General features: G+C 34.5%; 4 protein-coding genes across 8 annotated transcripts; 2 read left to right on the top strand and 2 right to left on the bottom strand.

Annotated features, from left to right (window-relative positions):
• Positions 1–320: 320 nt before the first annotated feature.
• LOC114164445 (syntaxin-121-like) lies at positions 321–1,988 on the top strand. The gene is made up of 2 exons (XM_028049124.2): positions 321–1,116; positions 1,201–1,988. Exons 1-2 carry the CDS (start codon positions 561–563, stop codon positions 1,551–1,553), a joined length of 909 nt encoding a protein of 302 aa, XP_027904925.2. The 5' UTR covers positions 321–560; the 3' UTR covers positions 1,554–1,988.
• A 1,897-nt stretch (positions 1,989–3,885) lies between these two features.
• On the top strand, positions 3,886–8,613 carry LOC114175783 (TatD related DNase). Of its 3 annotated transcripts, none has more exons than XM_028060585.2 (12): positions 3,886–3,980; positions 4,073–4,093; positions 4,163–4,263; positions 4,554–4,611; positions 4,702–4,745; positions 4,814–4,894; positions 5,130–5,200; positions 5,324–5,434; positions 5,863–5,945; positions 6,350–6,566; positions 6,852–6,935; positions 8,187–8,613. In XM_028060585.2, the coding sequence occupies exons 1-12, from the start codon at positions 3,959–3,961 to the stop codon at positions 8,251–8,253; spliced, it is 960 nt and encodes a 319-aa protein (XP_027916386.1). In that variant the 5' UTR covers positions 3,886–3,958; the 3' UTR covers positions 8,254–8,613. The 3 variants fall into 3 exon arrangements, with proteins under 3 accessions (XP_027916386.1, XP_085530043.1, XP_085530045.1); XM_085673917.1 differs by having other exon boundaries at positions 3,909–3,980; positions 4,814–4,913; XM_085673919.1 differs by lacking the exons at positions 3,886–3,980; positions 4,073–4,093; positions 4,163–4,263 and adding an exon at positions 4,302–4,319 and having other exon boundaries at positions 4,814–4,913.
• Positions 8,614–9,568: 955 nt separating this feature from the next.
• Positions 9,569–11,887, bottom strand: CP33 (chloroplast RNA-binding protein 33). Its single transcript, XM_028064598.2, has 4 exons — positions 11,384–11,887; positions 11,143–11,244; positions 10,016–10,324; positions 9,569–9,943 (listed from the first exon to the last, which is right to left on the bottom strand). Exons 1-4 carry the CDS (start codon positions 11,798–11,800, stop codon positions 9,815–9,817), a joined length of 957 nt encoding a protein of 318 aa, XP_027920399.2. The 5' UTR covers positions 11,801–11,887; the 3' UTR covers positions 9,569–9,814.
• A 745-nt stretch (positions 11,888–12,632) lies between these two features.
• On the bottom strand, positions 12,633–17,184 carry LOC114178583 (nuclear transcription factor Y subunit A-10-like). Of its 3 annotated transcripts, none has more exons than XM_085673922.1 (7): positions 17,069–17,184; positions 16,403–16,450; positions 15,931–16,217; positions 14,291–14,400; positions 14,132–14,200; positions 13,874–14,014; positions 12,633–13,521 (listed from the first exon to the last, which is right to left on the bottom strand). In XM_085673922.1, the coding sequence occupies exons 3-7, from the start codon at positions 16,193–16,195 to the stop codon at positions 13,126–13,128; spliced, it is 981 nt and encodes a 326-aa protein (XP_085530048.1). In that variant the 5' UTR covers positions 16,196–16,217; positions 16,403–16,450; positions 17,069–17,184; the 3' UTR covers positions 12,633–13,125. The 3 variants fall into 3 exon arrangements, with proteins under 3 accessions (XP_085530048.1, XP_027920387.2, XP_085530051.1); XM_028064586.2 differs by having other exon boundaries at positions 16,896–17,126; XM_085673925.1 differs by lacking the exon at positions 17,069–17,184 and adding an exon at positions 16,822–16,840.
• Between the last annotated feature and the right edge of the window lie 228 nt (positions 17,185–17,412).

A 17,412-nucleotide genomic window follows, 5' to 3' on the forward strand; every position in this document is an offset into this window, starting at 1 on the left:
GATGAAACCAAGGACCAACTATTCATAGGAAGCTTCATGTTCAGCAGGTACACGCCGTAGAACACCACACTTCAACCCTAGTTTCAGACAAACTAGTTACTATATACAGTTAATACATAACTAGTTAATGAATTAAAGTAGTAAATCATAACTCTTTCTCTAAACTATAATTAACGAATCGTTACCCTCTTCCGTCTATTTCTGGGGTGCTTCCTCTCATAGTATCTTTTTTCCTTAATCATGCTTCAGGTAAATAATCCATTCATTTGACCATATAATTATCATCCTTTTCTGTTTCTCTCCGTCTCCAAGTACACCACCAACTTCAATTTCAATGAAAAACTAGTGAGCACAGGCACATTAGCCACCCTATATAACGCAACAAAACCCTTTTATTTGCTATTTCTCAAATGATCTTTTCCTTCTTTTGTTTCAGATACTGTTACCTTTTTTCTCTCTTGCCCTTATCATTCACAGAATCTACGAGAACAGAAAAAGGACCTTTCTCGATCATATAAAGTTCGATAATAAGAAAGATTTTCTTGTTTAGAATCAATAGAATGAACGACTTGCTATCGAGTTTGTTCTGGAAGGGAAAGCAGCAGCAGCAGCAGCAGCAGCAAGAACAAGAAGGGCAGCACGTGATCGAAATAACACAAGGTGGCATGGACATGGACAAGTTCTTCAAAGAAGTGGAATCGGTGAAGGAAGAACTGAAGGAGCTAGAGCGTCTCCACCTAAGTCTCCGTGCCTCAAACCAAAACGGAAAAGCGCTTCACAGCCCTAAGGGCGTTAGGGAGCTTCGATCTCGCATGGACCTGGACGTGGCTCTTGCTCTCACCAAAGCCAAGCTTGTGAAGACTCGCTTGGAGGCTCTCCACCGCGCCAACCAAGCCACCCTCTCCTTGCCCGACTGCGGACCCGGTTCCTACTCCCACCGGACCCGAATCGCGCTGGTCGGAGCCTTGACCAAGAATCTCAAACACTCCATGGACAGTTTCAATAAGCTGAGAGAGCAGATATCGTACGAGTACCGAGACACCGTGCAACGTAGATATTACGCTGTCACCGGAGAGAACCCTGATCCTGAAACCATTGATCTCCTCATCTCTACGGGTAACCAATATTCACATTTCTGTTTTGAAGTATATTATTTTATCGGAATTTGATGGCACGATGACACACGTATTGATTGAGCAGGTGAGAGTGAAAGTTTCTTACAGAAAGCCATCCAACAGCAAGGGAGAGCCACCATAATGGACACCATCCAAGAGATTCAGGAGAGACATGGCACGGTAAAAGAGATAGAGAGAAGTCTACATGAGCTGCACCAAGTGTTCTTGGACATGGCGGTGCTGGTCCAACATCAGGGTGAACACTTGGATGACATAGAGAGCCACATGGCGCTTGCAAGTTCCTCCGTCATCAAAGGCGTGCATCATTTGCAGGTTGTGAAGAATCATCAGAAGAACACCCGTAACTTCACCTGTTTCGCCATACTCCTCTTCATTATCGTTTTGGTCATAGTTCTCCCCATTGTTTTCAGAAGTTGATCACATTTGTAGTGGTGGCAAGGTGAAGAGAAGTCAAAGCTCATTTGACCTTCTTCCCATGTGAAAATGGCTTTCATTCTGTGATCGTATATGTATTTTGGTAACGTTTTGTAACTTTTTCCTTGTCTTTGTTTAACGACTGTTTGAGGAATTTTCCGACAATGGAAGTTTTACTTGCATATGGAGACTGAAGCTAAAGCAGTTTTATCTCTTCATGGCATCTCTGAAAGTAGGGTAAAGAGAAGAGAATGGAAGCAAGGGTTACGGCGGGGGATGTTGTTCATGTTAACAAGTGTATATAGCAATATATTGTAGGCGTGACCTATAATTTACCTTGGATATATATTTCATGTGGTGTAGGTGTATATATATATATTAAAACTTCATAAATGTTGTTTTTCAATTGGTTATATAATACGGGAAGATTATGTATCATTTTGTTTTCCTGAATTTTGTTTAATTCTTTTTGTCTGGTTATCGCAGAACACGAAATATGTAACGGGAGAGGGTGACATTGGAGTTTAGATTCTCTACTTTTCTTTTCTGCCATATGTTAAACATTACAAATATAATGTATTAATATTTTAAATATTCTTTTTAATATATTTTAAAATGTCAAAAATTAATTAATGATAATTAATGTATTATAAAAACATATTAGATAAACAATAAAAAAACAACATAAACAATAAAAAAAAGCAACAGAAAATTCAAATTCGTGATGTTATCCGTTTTCCATTTAAATTTCTTATCCGTTTCCGTCATATATGGATTAATTGTTTTTCACAGGATAATTTATGTACATTTTGGAATGTTATAATAAATTAGGTTGTATGGGTATCTTGTTTTACGGAAATTAAATTTTTAAAAAGTTATCAAAATAATGTAATTATTTTTAAAATTTAAAATCTTACTTAAAAAATAAAAATTTAAAACTTATTATAATTTTTTTTTCATAACATTTTCTCATCGGTTTACTCTAATTGATCATTGGTTTAACCTTGAGACAATGTTATTTGATATTGGTCAAGATTTCATCAGCTATAATAATGTTATTTTATTTTTCGATTAGCATTAGTCATGATTTGATTAATCAACTACAATTAATGTTTAATTTTACTACTATTAAATACAATCTTTTATTGATATAAACTAATTTATTTTTTGTTAACGTTAATTAAAGTTCTTATCCCATCAACATTAACCACATTTTTTTACTTAAGATCAATATATAAGGACTCTTGCTTTTTCAATGTGTTTAAAGAGAATTTTTCAGTCATCTCTTACTATAATTGTAACCAAAAGAAATCTCAGTCAACTTGAATCGAAAAAGTTTTAACTGATATCAGTCTAAAAAATACTTGTCATCATCATCTTAAAAATCTTAACAAAATTTAGCAAAAGAATAATCAATTTCGACTTAAAAAATACTAACTAATATTTTTGGATAACTAAATATTATTTAATATTAAAATATATTTTTAAATATGATGAAAATTAAAATATTTTAATTAATAATAATTCGGTAAATTAAATTATTATATTTGAACGAAATATTAAAGAAAAATCAATTTAAATTGAATGTATTTTAATTTTTCTCTCTTCATATCCAATATTATTACAATTTATAAATTTTAAATGAATCTTAATATTACATCTTACTTTTATATCATTCCGACTAAAATCAAATCTAACTAAGTTCCATCTTAATTAATAAAACTTTGATTGAATGAGAAGAAAGTAAAAAAAAAAAACTAGTTAACAACAAATAAGTACAAAACAAGTAGAAGAGAATAAATGATTTCAAGTTCTTACATATTTTAAAATAAATTAAAATTCTATTTTTAAAAATACTTTCATAAATTTATAAAGTTTTAATTTCATTTAAAACTATTTAAATAATATATTTTGTTATAAGATATTTTAAAGTAAATCATGTTACTGGTTGTTATTTTAAGGAAGGACATTTAAGTATAGATAAAACACAAATGATAACTTCTAAATGAGTATTGCAAGAGGATAATCGTATTTTAATCAATTTTTTTATCCATTTTTAACTTATTTTTTAATTATTATTAGATTATCATATTACTAAAAGAAATTAAAATAAATAATTTAATAATAATTGAAATAATAAATTAAAAATGATAAAAATAAAGGGTTAAAATATAATATCCATTACTAAATTACTTTAAATAATAGATACAAATGTTTATACGATAATAAAAATAGAAAGATGTATTTATGATAATAATAATAATAATAATAATAATAATAATAATAAAAAGTGATAGAATGGAAATTGGGCACAGCGTATAAAAGGGCAGCCCGCCAGCCCCAATTATCAACGAACCAGTACTTACTCCACTTGCACCTCACTGTTGAGCGAGGCAAGCCAACCAACCATGGCAGGCATTCGAATGATAGGTAACTAACAGGCTTCCGCACTTTGCTTTCGATTCAGATTTTAACTCAAATGAACTAACAATTTATTTTCTCTCCAACGAACTCAAATCCAGATATAGCCGTCAATTTCACCGGTGAGGCATTTCATCAAACATTTTATGTTCTTCATTCGTATATTCTCTATCTAATTCCAAAAACTGCAGACGGCATGTTCAAGGGAATATACCATGGCAAGCAATGTCACGTCTCCGATATTGCAACCGTTTTGAACAGGGCTTGGGCTGCTGGCGTTACCCGAATTATTGTAATGTGCCGCATTTCTCAACCAACCTTTCTGTAATGTCAAGTTTTATTACGAATGTTAGTTTTGCTTTAATCATTATTTGATCAAATTAAGAGAAATTCAGATTTATGAAATTGAAAGTTGAAGAAGATATTATATGTTTCAATTGGGACAAGGAGAGATGCTTTGGGTATTTTAAAGCTGTTGATTGGACAAAGGATTTTTCGACACCATTTTGATAACATACAATATGAACTGTGTTTATGTTTGAATAGTTTATGGTTAGTTAGGACTTGCTTTTTGTGTTGCAGGTAACTGGTGGGTCTCTTGAAGAATCAAGGGAAGCGCTCGCTATTGCAGAAACAGATGGTTTGTTTTATTAACATTGCTTTCTCTTGATGACTTTCAAGTGAAGAATGTGGACTTTCACTAATTTGATGATTTATTGATCAAGTATAGGAAGACTTTTCTGCACCGTTGGTGTGCATCCAACACGATGCAAGGTTGTTTTTCACCTTTAGGAACTCTTCTGTGGAAGTGTTTGTAAACTTGACTTAGTGTATTGGTTCAGGAATTTGAGGAGAGTGGAGATCCAGAAAAGCATTTTCAAGCTCTTTTGTCCTTGGCTAAAGACGGAATTCAGAAAGGAAAGGTATGGTTATACATTTGTGGTAAGACAACTATCAAACATCTCTAACTTTTAACTAGATATCTCAGATCTTCATAGTTGAATTCCGTCTCATTTGTAGTAAACATGCTCACTAAACATTGTCACTGTGTATGTTATTCTCATATAGTTGCAGGACTTGTGTTCTATTCTAGTTCAGAAACTACCCAAGTATTTAGAAATAACTGTCATATTATTTTTACTTTTCTTCATATGCAAGGTGGTTGCTATTGGAGAATGTGGATTGGACTATGATAGGCTTCATTTTTGCCCAGCAGAGATTCAAAAGAAGTATGCATTCTCACCATAGTCTCAATTAGATATGCGTCCAATTCTTTTTCTCTTTTATTGATTTTTGTAATATATTAAAATCATGAACAAATCATATATATATTTTTTATCTGTGAAAGCAAGGTATTTCGAGAAGCAATTTGAATTAGCATATATCACAAAACTGCCTATGTTTTTGCACATGCGAGAAGCTGCTGCAGATTTCTGTGAAATAGTGGAGAAAAATAAGGACAGGTGCGATTGCTGGATCTCAAGGTTTTGAAATTAATAATGTTCTAATCCCGCTGCTTTAGTTTATTTTGTGGTTAGCTTATCATTCTATTTATATTGTGAAGATGAATTTAATTGTGAGAGTTGACGGTACCATTCCCATCCTAGGCTGTTGTATTTCTGCTTTCAATTTCAGGAATGAAGGGGAAAATAGATATAAACGGTTTAAGATCCCCTTATAGGCAACTTGCAACATTGAGGCCTTTGACAAACATGATACAAACATTGTTCGCAAAAAAAGAATAAATAACATTGAATTTTTTTTTATCTTGTTTACCCATATTTTTGAGCTTAATATACGTCAGAGCATGTGTTTTATTCTATAGCTTGTATTTTATAAGATAAGCAATTCAAAATGTAAATTGTACTAACCATTTTTACTTGTACATCAGGTTCACCGCCGGAGTCACCCATTCATTTACTGGTAGTATGGATGATAGCATTAAGCTTCTCTCATTTGATAAAATGTATATAGGTAAGTCCACCTTTTGAAGGATTATTTTTGACCAATTTGAAGTTACCTTGATATGTCTGATACTGATATTAGGCTTTTCCTTTTCAAAGATAGGATTTTATTGTTCTAATTGCAATTTTGTTGAGATAAAAAGATGAATATACCTTGAGAAAGATTTCTGTTTTCACATCATTGGTTCTGATATTTGGATACTAAAAAAAGAAAAGGAAACATAAAAATAAACGTAAAAAGTGCAATGTGTAAAGGCTAATTACGTATTTCTGTGGAGGATATTGGTGTGTTTAACTTTCCTTGGTTAAAAGTTGCACAAAATTTCTGTTTCAGATATTGGATTGTGATGATTGAGTGATTGAGTACTAGAAATCCAATTAAATCTCATCAATATTACCTTGGTTCTGTGGCAGGCATAAATGGGTGCTCTCTGAAGACAACTGAGAACCTTGATGTTGTTAAGGGTATACCTATTGAGAGAATGATGATTGAGACAGACTCACCATACTGTGAAATCAAGAATACTCATGCAGGAATTGGTTTTGTTAAATCTACATGGCCTTCTAAGAAGAAAGAGAAGTATGATCCGGAGTGCATTGTTAAAGGCCGTAATGAACCTTGTTTAGTTAAGTAAGTGGCATGGTTTTGTTTAAGCTGGCTTGTGACAACTTCCTAGTTTATTAACTGCTTCAATATGGCTTTGGTACCATAGTCGCAAGGAATATCTTCTATTGAATGTAACTGTAGTTAGGAAATCAATATTCAAGTTTGCTAGAATTGAAACCCTCGGCATGATTTGCTAGTTTTGTCCTTCTTGTTACGTTAAGACTATCCTATACTTAAAAACTAAATGAATTTAACATTATGCATAGAATTATACCTCTTCTTCAAATAATCATGATTGCAATTTTCCAGGCAAGTTCTTGAAGTTGTCGCTGGCTGTAAAGGCATCAATGACGTGGCTAACCTCAGCAGAACAATATACCATAACACTTGCAGGTAACATAGCTTGTCTCTAGACTTGGGTCTGTTACTGATGGAAGTAAGAACTTGTGGAATTACTAGCCTTTGATCATGCACAGATACAACTGTATCAGATATGACTCATCTAATACACCAATATGTCAATTCTTGAAAAGTATAGGATATGATATGTATAGTACTTCGTATTGAAAATAATCAAATTAAGAGATACTTCTTAAACATGGTAAATATAAAATAAAAATTGTAAATAAATGTCTTCCGAAAATCCAAACAAAAAATACTTATACATTACCAACTATAAAACAGAAATTATAAGTAATTTCTTAATTTCCAGAAATAGAATAGTATCAATTTTATTTTCTCGTTGAGCATCATCTAGAAAGGGGATAACTTCTGTAATTATCTCTGGTTCTTCAAGAAACAAAGATTCCATTTCAAGATTTCTAGCAGCATCAAAGTTATGTCGTGTGTATCCATCCATGACTCCACCAGTGTCCAATGTCTCAGTACTTCCATGAACGTATAATTCATCTTTTCAAAATAAAAATGCTTATAAACCAATTTTATGATTTAACTTGTTTCTTTTGCAATGGCAGAATGAAGTATGTTGTTAATTTGAGATTTTTGAATATGTATTCTAAACTTTACATCTCTTAAGAATTGATATATCATCGTATTAAATATATATAGGGAAAGTTCTAGCAATACTCTCTAACATGCACACTTGTGTAGTTAAAAAAATTTACAATCGCAAAAGTTGGGAGAGAGAATCATTAAATGTGGGATGAGACCCATCAAAACTCATGATTTCAATAATTTCCAGTAAATGGGAGATGGCATATTCAAAAGATTGTGTTAGAGAGTATGTTGTTGGTATTTCATTGTGTATTGTATCTGATGCTCATATTGTATGCGTATGGTAATCATAGGAAGAAGGTGGAAATAAAAATCTAGGTCATCCATTTACATTAGACTTGGCCAAATTTGTCTCGGTCGATTGATCTCATGCATATTTTTCTTTTTCAAAAAATTGAACTTAACTTATTGCTAAGTTGTTAGATGGTTAAAGTCTTGATTGATGGGAAGCGTCTCGGACAAGTACTAGAATAACATCTACTGATTTTGAATGCCATGCTGCTTGCCTAATTTGCTCGTGACTCGTTGCCATATGGACTATCTCTGTTGTTATTCTGTTGGATGTGCGTGTGCATGTGTATATTTTCGTAATATGCGCTGTGGAGCTCCAATAAAAATATTGCTTTGCAGGATTTTTTTCCCTCATGACTTGGATTCTGCAGCTGATGCTCTACTAGCTGGCGGCAATTCTTCTTAAACAGACCTGCTAGTAACTTGACCTTTGCTTTTCTTCGGAGCTGTTTGGTAACCCATATCTGCATTTTTCTTGAGAAAGCTAAGTGTCCTTGAAATTCCAGTCCTCTTTGGGAAGTGACAAATCAGAACTGATTCCCAGAGGTCGATCTGATGAGAGTGTATGACAAATTATTGCATTCTATTTTAATGAGCTTATAATCTGAAGAAAGAAACTATGGTACTAAACCAGAAGCCAATTGGATTCTATATGCCGTATGTAGTGGATATGTTTTTATTGGATTTCATGTCAAGAAGTAAATCAATCGAGGCTGATTAGGCTGATTGGTGGTGGGTCTGCAGTCCCCTAAGTGCTGCCTCCAAACATTTTTGTTGCTTTTCATTTTTTTTAAAGTCAGTATGAGTTCAACTGCTCAAGCCTGGTGTAAGATGATGCAACAGTCACTGTCATCGTCATACCATGTTTTGTTTCAAAAAGTTATTAAATTAACTAATCATAAAACCTGTTGTTGACAATGATGGAGTTTCGTCTGAAAATGTGATATCGAGCAGAGCTATCAAGAGGGAATGAATCGGTATCAGATTTGCTTAAAACGAATCACATCATTTTTTTATCTGCTTCCTGTATCGCACAATCTCAATGGATTTAGGTTGAATCGCTTTAAAAAATAAGTTTAAAAGTTGTACTTTTATTTAAACATACGTATGTATTATAATTATAATTTCTATTTGTAGTCATTATATCTAAAATCAAAATTAATTTTATTAATGTTACTAAAATTTTAAAATATATAATAATTTTAATTTTTCTTTTAATTGTTTTTACTGCTTAAAAAGGTCAAAATCTTGATTCAAATGCAGGACTGTATATCATATTTAAAAGTAACAGTCCATTGAGAATTCGGGTCAATTAGGTTATTTGTTTTGAACAAATCCATTTATCATCTTTAATAGCTTTAATATCAAGTATTTTATTTTTCATTTGGATTTATACATTTATATATAAATTTTACTACAGTTGATTATAAAGTTTACCCTAAAGAAGTTGCGAATCATTCTCATGCCAAACATCTGGGTTACTTGGTAATCATCAGTCTTGGTGCTATAAAAAATTATGAACAAAGTAATGACGATATAGAAATAACTTGAATTAATCACTTGCTTTAAATGGAAGCTGGTGCGAGGAGTTATTGCCTTTAACATTCGGAGCCAAGATGCTTTCCTGCTTTCAGCTAGCACTCGTAGCGAATTAGTGGCTCTAATCTGTCGCCTTGGCTTCCATGTTATCATTATCTCACCCTCAACAAACAGTTTAGGACTTAAAAAAGAATTCGCTTGAATAAATTATTAGTTGACCAAACTCTGAAAGCTAGACTTTCATAATTACAAACTGTATAATTAACATGGACCCCCATACCATACACATATGATCGTTACTCGTTCAATAAAAAATACATTTCACAACTGCCTGAGGATCTACTTACTTCATACCGATATGACTGGCAAATTGACAGGAAATTTGCCGAGTGAATTTTGCGGGCAAAATTTTGATCGATTAAATTTCCTTATGTTCTGGCACTCGAGACCAATTCCGAGCTTTCAACATTGATTCCTGAATCTTCCCCGATTACTGGTGGAGATGATGCTGTCCTAGTTTCAGCCATATTCAACCGCAAAGGGCGACCTTGTACTTCCTGAAAAACGTATCATTACATCAGAAGGATGAAGTTGAAATTGCAAAATTGATGTACCGAAAATGTTCTTACCACACCATTCATGAAGTCCAAGGCAGCTGCTGCAGACTCGGCAGTGGTAAAAGAAACAAAGCCGAAACCTCGAGATCTTCCACTGTCCTTCTCATAGACGACCTTGGCACTCAATACACCTGGCTGCTCAGCAAAAGCTTCTCTAAGACTCTGTGAGTTCACTCCCCACCCAAGGTTTCCACAATATATCTTGTAAGGGCTGTCTACAAAGCCTCTGTTGTTGTTCCTCACTCTTGCCGCCATTACCAATCTTTCCCCACCTTTCGGTACCTCTGGGAAGTTCACCTTTGCAGTCCTACCACCAACTTGCTGCTCAACCAAACACTCATCAATGATATGGAATGACAAAAGGATAATACAACTCCTCTACTGCAAGAATAAAATTGGATGACAAAAAGCATATGCAGATATAAGGGATAATGTTGCAATAGGTTAAACAAGGTATAGGAAAATGCCATTATGTCCATTACGTTAGCATAATATCATATTAAGAGCATAATTTCATGTGATTCTGTAACCTCTCTTCTAGATTAATATGAATATGAGGAGCATAATTCTGTGATTCTGTAACCTCTCTTCTAGATTAATATGAAATGGCAAGGTTTGAAAAATTATTCCATTAGTACATATGTCTGTCATGCTATAACATTTATGCAATTATAGATTATTGTAATATTAGACTAACATATTGGTCTCTTCTTCAACCCTTTGTTAATATAGGTACCTCTAAAATATGTAACTCTTTTTGTAGAAGGTTAGAGTACTCCAAATACTCTATTTTCTTTAATTTATTCATTTTTTTCTGATAAAAAAAATCAATATTAGCATTCAGGTCATAATTATATTAGAAAGATCAGATGTGATCAAAGCTTTTAATAAAATAATTTGAGTATTGCTTTTTATAAGGATGCAAGAGCTAATACCAACTCAGCAATTCTAATGATACACTCTCACTAACACTCTTTGCAGCATATTTTCACCTATTGATTGTAATTCAAGTGTTCACTAGTTTGGGAATGAAACCTGCTAAATGGAGAATAAGACCTACATGAATTGGAGTGTAGAGGGTGTTTTACTAGCATCTTTCAATAACAAAATTATATAGCAGGTAATGTACTGAAACTTACAGAGCCATCAAACATTCGAATTGCCTCTTTAGCATCTTCTACGCTTGCCATTGTAACAAATGCGAATCCCCTGCTTCTACTCGTGACACGATCATACACAATCTATAAAATTGAATCAAAAGAAACATGGTACGGACCAGCATTAGATTGCACCATAAATACCTTAAATCCATCGATCAAGGAGAAAAATAAGCACAAAGGATGAAAAAAAGGGACAATAAAAATGGTGAAAAGAGGAAACCTCAACAGACAGCACGGTGCCAGCTTCTCCAAAGAGCTCTTCCAATTGGGAATTAGTAATTGAATATGGCAAGTTTCCAATATAGAGCCTCCCGGCCTCGTTATCGTTCGAGTCTGAAACCTTTTGCTCTGCCTCTTGTTCTGTTTTTTCAGAGGTTTCTGTTACCGGTTCGTCTTGTCGGGACTCTGTGATGTCTTGACCCACTTCCGACCCATCGAAGGTGGCGGACGGTGGGGACAGACGATGAAGTGGGAGAAATGAAAGACTGAAATTTTGGGACTTGTGGTTAAGATTGAGTGGTTTTTGGAAAATGGGTCTCTGAGGGAAGTTGGAGGTGCGTGAAATGGAAGAGTGGGTGAGGGAAAGGTTGTATATTCTGTTGCAGATAGAAGAGGAAAAAGAAGCTGCAGCAGCCATTTAGTGTGTGAGAGAGAAAAATGGTTGCTTTTTCAGAATTGAGTATGGAATTGGAAGTGAAGTGACACCTATTGTTATTCCTGCAGAGTTACTTAGCAGGATAAGATTCCTTTGCTTGGGGACACTTCCAGATGTTACTCTCACTTCCTTTCATCCATTTTTTTTTTCTTTTTTAATTTTTTACTTCAAAATTAAAATAAAGATCCCTGTTTCCATTTTGCATGGTTTCGTTATTGTGGAATATTCAATGTTTTTATGAAATTAGTTTCCGAATTGATTTAGGTATTTCTTTGAAAAATGTAATATGTCAGTACTATAGTTCAAGTTTTATGCATCAATTATCATTCATTTTTATACTTTTGACTAATAAAATTTTTTTTGAATTTCTTTGTAATATAATTACTATAAAAATAATAGAATTATGAAAAATTTAAAATTTGAACAATATATGGCCTTTGATAGATAATCTTAGTAGTTGGATGTAATGGTTGAAAACAAATTTAAATATGAAATAATAAATATTATGACAATTAGCTGATAAATTAAAACAATAAAGCACGAATAGTTCAAATCTCAAAGGAAGTTGTGGGAGTAATTTGTTTGGCGGGTGCGTAGGAGGTGGTGATTTAGCAAAGGAAAACTATTTTTTAGCAAAGTCTGAACTATTACGTCCCCAAAATTAGAAAGTCAAAATTCCAGCTAAATTTCCTTAAACTAAAAATCATTACAAGAATGAAAATCGAATTACACTGAGCAAAACACAAGTTTTACTGTTGCATCTAACAAGCCATGTTTCTTTTTCTTCTCAAAGGAAATCTTGAAACACTGAACCGAACCAGAAGTCACGATGGAAATTTTATCACAACACCAGTGCCTTGTTTTAACAAAGACCACAGGTCAAAGTTCTGCAAATACATAGTTCCTAAATACAAAATACAAAGTACAAAACCAAGTTTAGACTTGGCAGAAACACACATAACTAGAGTTTCATGGTTTTATTTTCACACAAAGACACACAGTTGTCTTCTCCATCAGGGTATGAAGTCTTTAGTTTGTAGCATGCCAAAGACACTCTACTCCCATGCACAAAGACAAATTAGTACAGGTACATTGAGCCAAGGATGAGTTGCCTAAATGAGCCAAGGATGGATTGCCAAAGTATATGAGCCAAGGATGGATTGCCTAGACCAGATGTTAGGACGATCCTACACAACGAAACTTGTCACAGTCAACACACCCAACTGAAACAAAGCTTCTTCATCTGGTCTCATGAAGGATGGGTTTGATGCAGCACTGAACCAAACCCACCCTTCTTTCTTTTTCTGTCAGACTTTAAGGTTGCAGCAGTTTCCTGCTGCTGCAGCCCATTTGGGGGGTATGATCATTCCACGCCCACCATCTATCATGTCTACAAGAGTGTGGACAGAAGATCCAAAATGATTGAGGGAAAATCTGTGCGAATACATGCTAGTCACTTCTGAGCCAGAAATATTTGGACTGCTGCCATTAGTCTCTTTTGATGAATTCAAAGTTCCAGCCTCAGACTGAAGGAATTCAGAACTCTGAGAACCCCCGGAATGAAATTGTTCACCAACAGTTTCATGCACTTCATTGTCAGTTTTGCCATTTCCATTACCAGATTTCCTGGTGTTCAAGAAGCGACCTCCACATCCTCTTGGTCGCCGCATTGCATGGAGATGGCGTGATTCATGCATATAAGGCTGTAAGACAGATTTACTAATCAAATAACTACAGAAACACCTTAAGGGTTACTGTGATACAAAGTCACGTAAGGTTCATCTTATGATATAAACTGATAAATAGTCAAATCCAATCGAATGGTAGGTTTTGAACTGTGAATCATAACATTTGAAAAATTATGATAGCTGCAGAATGTACCTAACAAATGCTCTATATATGGCCTTTGTTACTTAAAAGAAACAATTCATCACTTTCTACAAAAGTTAGGCCAGCGACCCTATCATAAGTCATATCTACTTTGTTTCAAGGCCAGTGAGGCTGAGGCTAAAAAATGTTGATTATTAGTATAAGATGAAAAAATATTTGTGTTACCTTGCGACGTTTAGTCAATTTGTGATGAAGTACAGCTTTGGCACGGGACTGCCTACGCCTAATGATTCCATGGTACTGCTTAGCATTTACGTAAATTGGTCCATCATCAGATGTCATGTTAAGTGGCAGCATTATACGTCCCTGAATTGTTGCAGATGATTTAGAAAACAGAGAAAGATTACACTATACTACCAAATGAAAACTAAAGGCAAGATCAAGATGAGAGTATAAAGAAGGTTGCTGAAGTAAAAGACAGACCGAAATTTGAGGTGCATAAGCTGAGAAGAGCCCATAAAATTGATCCGTATAAGGATATTTTGCACATATCTACAAAGGGAAGGATACCAAGCAGAAGCAAAATATGTTTAATCACACAAATAAGAAATGCTAAAATATCAAAGTGAGAGAAGATTTTACCATGGGCTGACTAAATCCTATCTCAAAACGAGAGTGAGAGTCAGCTAGTGATGGCTGCAGTGATATGGTTGTCTGAAGCGTTTGCGCATCATCTGACATTTTACAATCATCTGAGGAAGAAACGTCTTAATGGTTACCCAAAGGAAAGTTTATGTGTCAAGTACACAAAACACTGTCACTTCTAACAAATGAAAAACAAAAAGCAGAGTAGTTTTCTAAACAATCACTGGAGTCCGTGATATAATTTTAGTTTCAGAATTTAAGCCACAAAAATCCAGTTTCAAGCGCGTTGGAAGCTAGCACATGCACCTAAAAGGATACGGACTTATAAGGTGAGAATTGTACATGGGGTACTCTGTTAGCGACTTGATATCCGGTGAAACAAAATATTTAAAGAAAACTCGCTAGGATCTAACTTGGCTTTGATACCATATTAGAAGTGGGTTTTAAGCCTATCCCAACCCCACAGAACCAGCTTGTAAGGTGAGATTGTACCCACTTATATATTGTGAATTGGATTTTTCTCTAGTCGATGTGGGACTTGGGACTTCCAACGGTGTATGAAAGTCTGAGTTGATATATCTTATTGATGGTCTTCCTTTTCAACCCATATCAGCTAAACATATTGACTATCTTAGCTTACGAAATACAACAGCAATCTCTTGAGGTTCCTGTGGAAAGCGGTTTACTCAAAATTGAAGCTAATTAAGTACTGAAATACTGTACACAATCTTTTTCAAATCAATGGTTTGTTCCCACTGTTAAATGTTAAAACCATTTGAGAAAATCCCTACAGTTTTCCAACAATGGTAATCAACCATGTCAATTGGGTTTATTCCTTATTTCGAGTGAAACTATTGAACTGCAGTGTGAACCATTTTGCATTATTAGAATATTATAAGAGGCTTTTTAAAGGAATTTGGACTGTAAAAAGCTTAATTGAGTTCGGAGAGATACTATATACTATACTACGGAGACGGTGTGAGTACGTTAACCTTTTTATTTCATTGAGAATAGGGGTAAACTCTAAAGTCTCGTCTGCAATGTTTTCAGTGAAGCAATTTTCTATTTTAATTTCACCAGTTCAAATCAATAAGCAAAACTCACCACACTCTAACGTTAGTAAATCAAGAAGAAAAATTAAGTTGAAGTCCTTAGATCTTTCAAATGTATAATTTATTTCCTTGTGGTGATCCTGACCCACCATTCTGAACATCAAGCTTCCTTTGTTTGCATCCAAAGTCTAAGAAGAAAAGAATAACTTTTTGCTTTTTCTTTGATTTCTCAGACTATGTGCAATAAAGTATGTGTTTGTACATTTTGAGGAATCAAACCTTATTAGAAATATTTGGTAGATTGACACGTTGAATGAATTTTCAACATTTTTCATAAACACTCTCCTAAACTGATATATGCAGCTCCTCTCCCTTTAGATTTTCCCAGCATAGTTATGATATCATTAACTTTTCCTTTATCATGACAATCATCTCCCAAAATGTTATCGCAAAAAGATGCACAGGAACTAGCTGTAGTGATATATATATCTCTGTGTGTTACTCAGAACTCCATCAACAGTTAATAATTCGAATTACTATTTTGGTGAAAACACATGTAACTAAATTACAGCCACAATTAAATACCTGGAAAGATGGTAAACTGAGTTGTGTGTCCTTTGCCCAACACTTGTTCAGCTCCTCTTGCAGAAGGCTTATTGGCAGCATGATGGTTTATGCAGTTCGGAAGCTCCAATGAAAAGGGTTTCATTTGGCCACAAGACTCACCCCCATGAACACCTTGAGATCCAAAACCACCCCACCAGGGTCCTGAACCTGCAGATGACAAGGCCCCCACAAAATTCGCGGCATTTCCTTCATGTTCTTTCAGATAAACAGTTTGCATCGCCATATGCGCCCCCACAAGATGATTTCTAAGTTAATCGTATTGGTGTGTAGAAAAAAACAAAAAAAACAAAAACTTCCTGTAAGCAAGGATGGAACAACAACCAATAATAAGGCCAAGGGGAAGATACAAATATACAGTTTCCAAAAATCTCAAATTTTCCAAGAGAGAAATCGAAAAAGAGGGGAGAATCAGTACATAAATAGCATGTACCTCAGAGTTATATTCAGTCTTCAGCATAAACATCAACAGAGAGAGGAGCTGAATTGAAATATACATCAAAAAACAATTTCAATTTCCATGCCTTACCAATAATCAAGTATAATACTAATAACACAAAAAAAAAAAAAAAAAAGAGTTAATCAGAGTATTCTAGAAAGCCATGGCAATAATAACAGAAGACTTTAGAGGTTGAAAGGGGACACAAAAGTGAAGATAATTAGAAGAAGACAAAAGTAAGATGGGAATTACAATCAAGAAAAGCACATCCCAACAACTATCCCAACAGAAAAGTACAAACAATAAACCAGATATGAGCATACATACGAAGTATATACATAAACCCACAGACCCAGAAACCGAAGTTCTGAGTTTCCCACAAGAAGAAGCAAAAACAAAAGACAGAGACAGACCAAGAAACAGAAAAGTGAAGTTGACAATAACCGTTAAGTCCAAGAAGTAGAAGAAAGAAAAGGGAGAGACTAACGTGTGAAACTCAGTGGTTATAGAGAGTGAAGAGGGAGTAACAACAGGGAATCCTACGCAGAAATAGAGGCAACCCCATTAGGTTGGAGCGATGTCGGCAGAATATGAAGCAGAAAAGCACAGAAAGGAGAGAGAAAGTGGAAGTGAAGGGAAAGAAAGGAGATGAAAGCGTACAAGTGTAATGGAAAATAAGACGCCAATGAGCTTCGGTTTTCATGCACACCAAGGTCCCTCCACCACCTCCTTTTAGTACTATGTGACCCCTTCTTTAATATTATTATATTTTTCAATGAATTATAACATCACTAACTGCCACTGATCTTTTGTAGTATCTTACATTGATTATACATGCTTTTCTACCTCACTCTCCTCTTCATCTCTCAGTTTCCAAAACCCAAAATAGAATGGTGCAAATCAAGAAGATGGTGGCAATATTTTAAGCACCACCCTCTCCATTTGTGGCAATGTCCCTTCATTTAATATTCTGAGTAATGCAAGTTGAGGAGGCAATGTGGTCC

This window comes from Vigna unguiculata, chromosome 1 (assembly GCF_037176805.1).
Source record: "Vigna unguiculata cultivar grain cowpea cultivar isolate G323 ecotype 2 chromosome 1, ASM3717680v1, whole genome shotgun sequence".
NCBI lineage: Eukaryota > Viridiplantae > Streptophyta > Magnoliopsida > Fabales > Fabaceae > Vigna > Vigna unguiculata.

Coding starts and splice junctions, on each gene's coding strand:
- LOC114164445 (XM_028049124.2), top strand. CDS start 561: ATGAACGACTTGCTATCGAGTTTGTTCTGGAAGGGAAAGCAGCAGCAG. Junction 1,117..1,200: donor TGATCTCCTCATCTCTACGG/GTAACCAATATT, acceptor TTGATTGAGCAG/GTGAGAGTGAAAGTTTCTTA.
- LOC114175783 (XM_028060585.2), top strand. CDS start 3,959: ATGGCAGGCATTCGAATGATAG. Junction 4,612..4,701: donor CGCTATTGCAGAAACAGATG/GTTTGTTTTATT, acceptor GATCAAGTATAG/GAAGACTTTTCTGCACCGTT. Junction 5,946..6,349: donor ATTTGATAAAATGTATATAG/GTAAGTCCACCT, acceptor GTTCTGTGGCAG/GCATAAATGGGTGCTCTCTG.
- CP33 (XM_028064598.2), bottom strand. CDS start 11,800: ATGGCTGCTGCAGCTTCTTTTTCCTCTTCTATCTGCAACAGAATATAC. Junction 11,245..11,383: donor GCACCGTGCTGTCTGTTGAG/GTTTCCTCTTTT, acceptor TCAATTTTATAG/ATTGTGTATGATCGTGTCAC. Junction 9,944..10,015: donor TGGACTTCATGAATGGTGTG/GTAAGAACATTT, acceptor TACGTTTTTCAG/GAAGTACAAGGTCGCCCTTT.
- LOC114178583 (XM_085673922.1), bottom strand. CDS start 16,195: ATGGCGATGCAAACTGTTTATCTGAAAGAACATGAAGGAAATGCCGCG. Junction 14,401..15,930: donor TCAGTTTACCATCTTTCCAG/GTATTTAATTGT, acceptor TTTCTTCCTCAG/ATGATTGTAAAATGTCAGAT. Junction 13,522..13,873: donor AATTGACTAAACGTCGCAAG/GTAACACAAATA, acceptor TCTGTCTTACAG/CCTTATATGCATGAATCACG.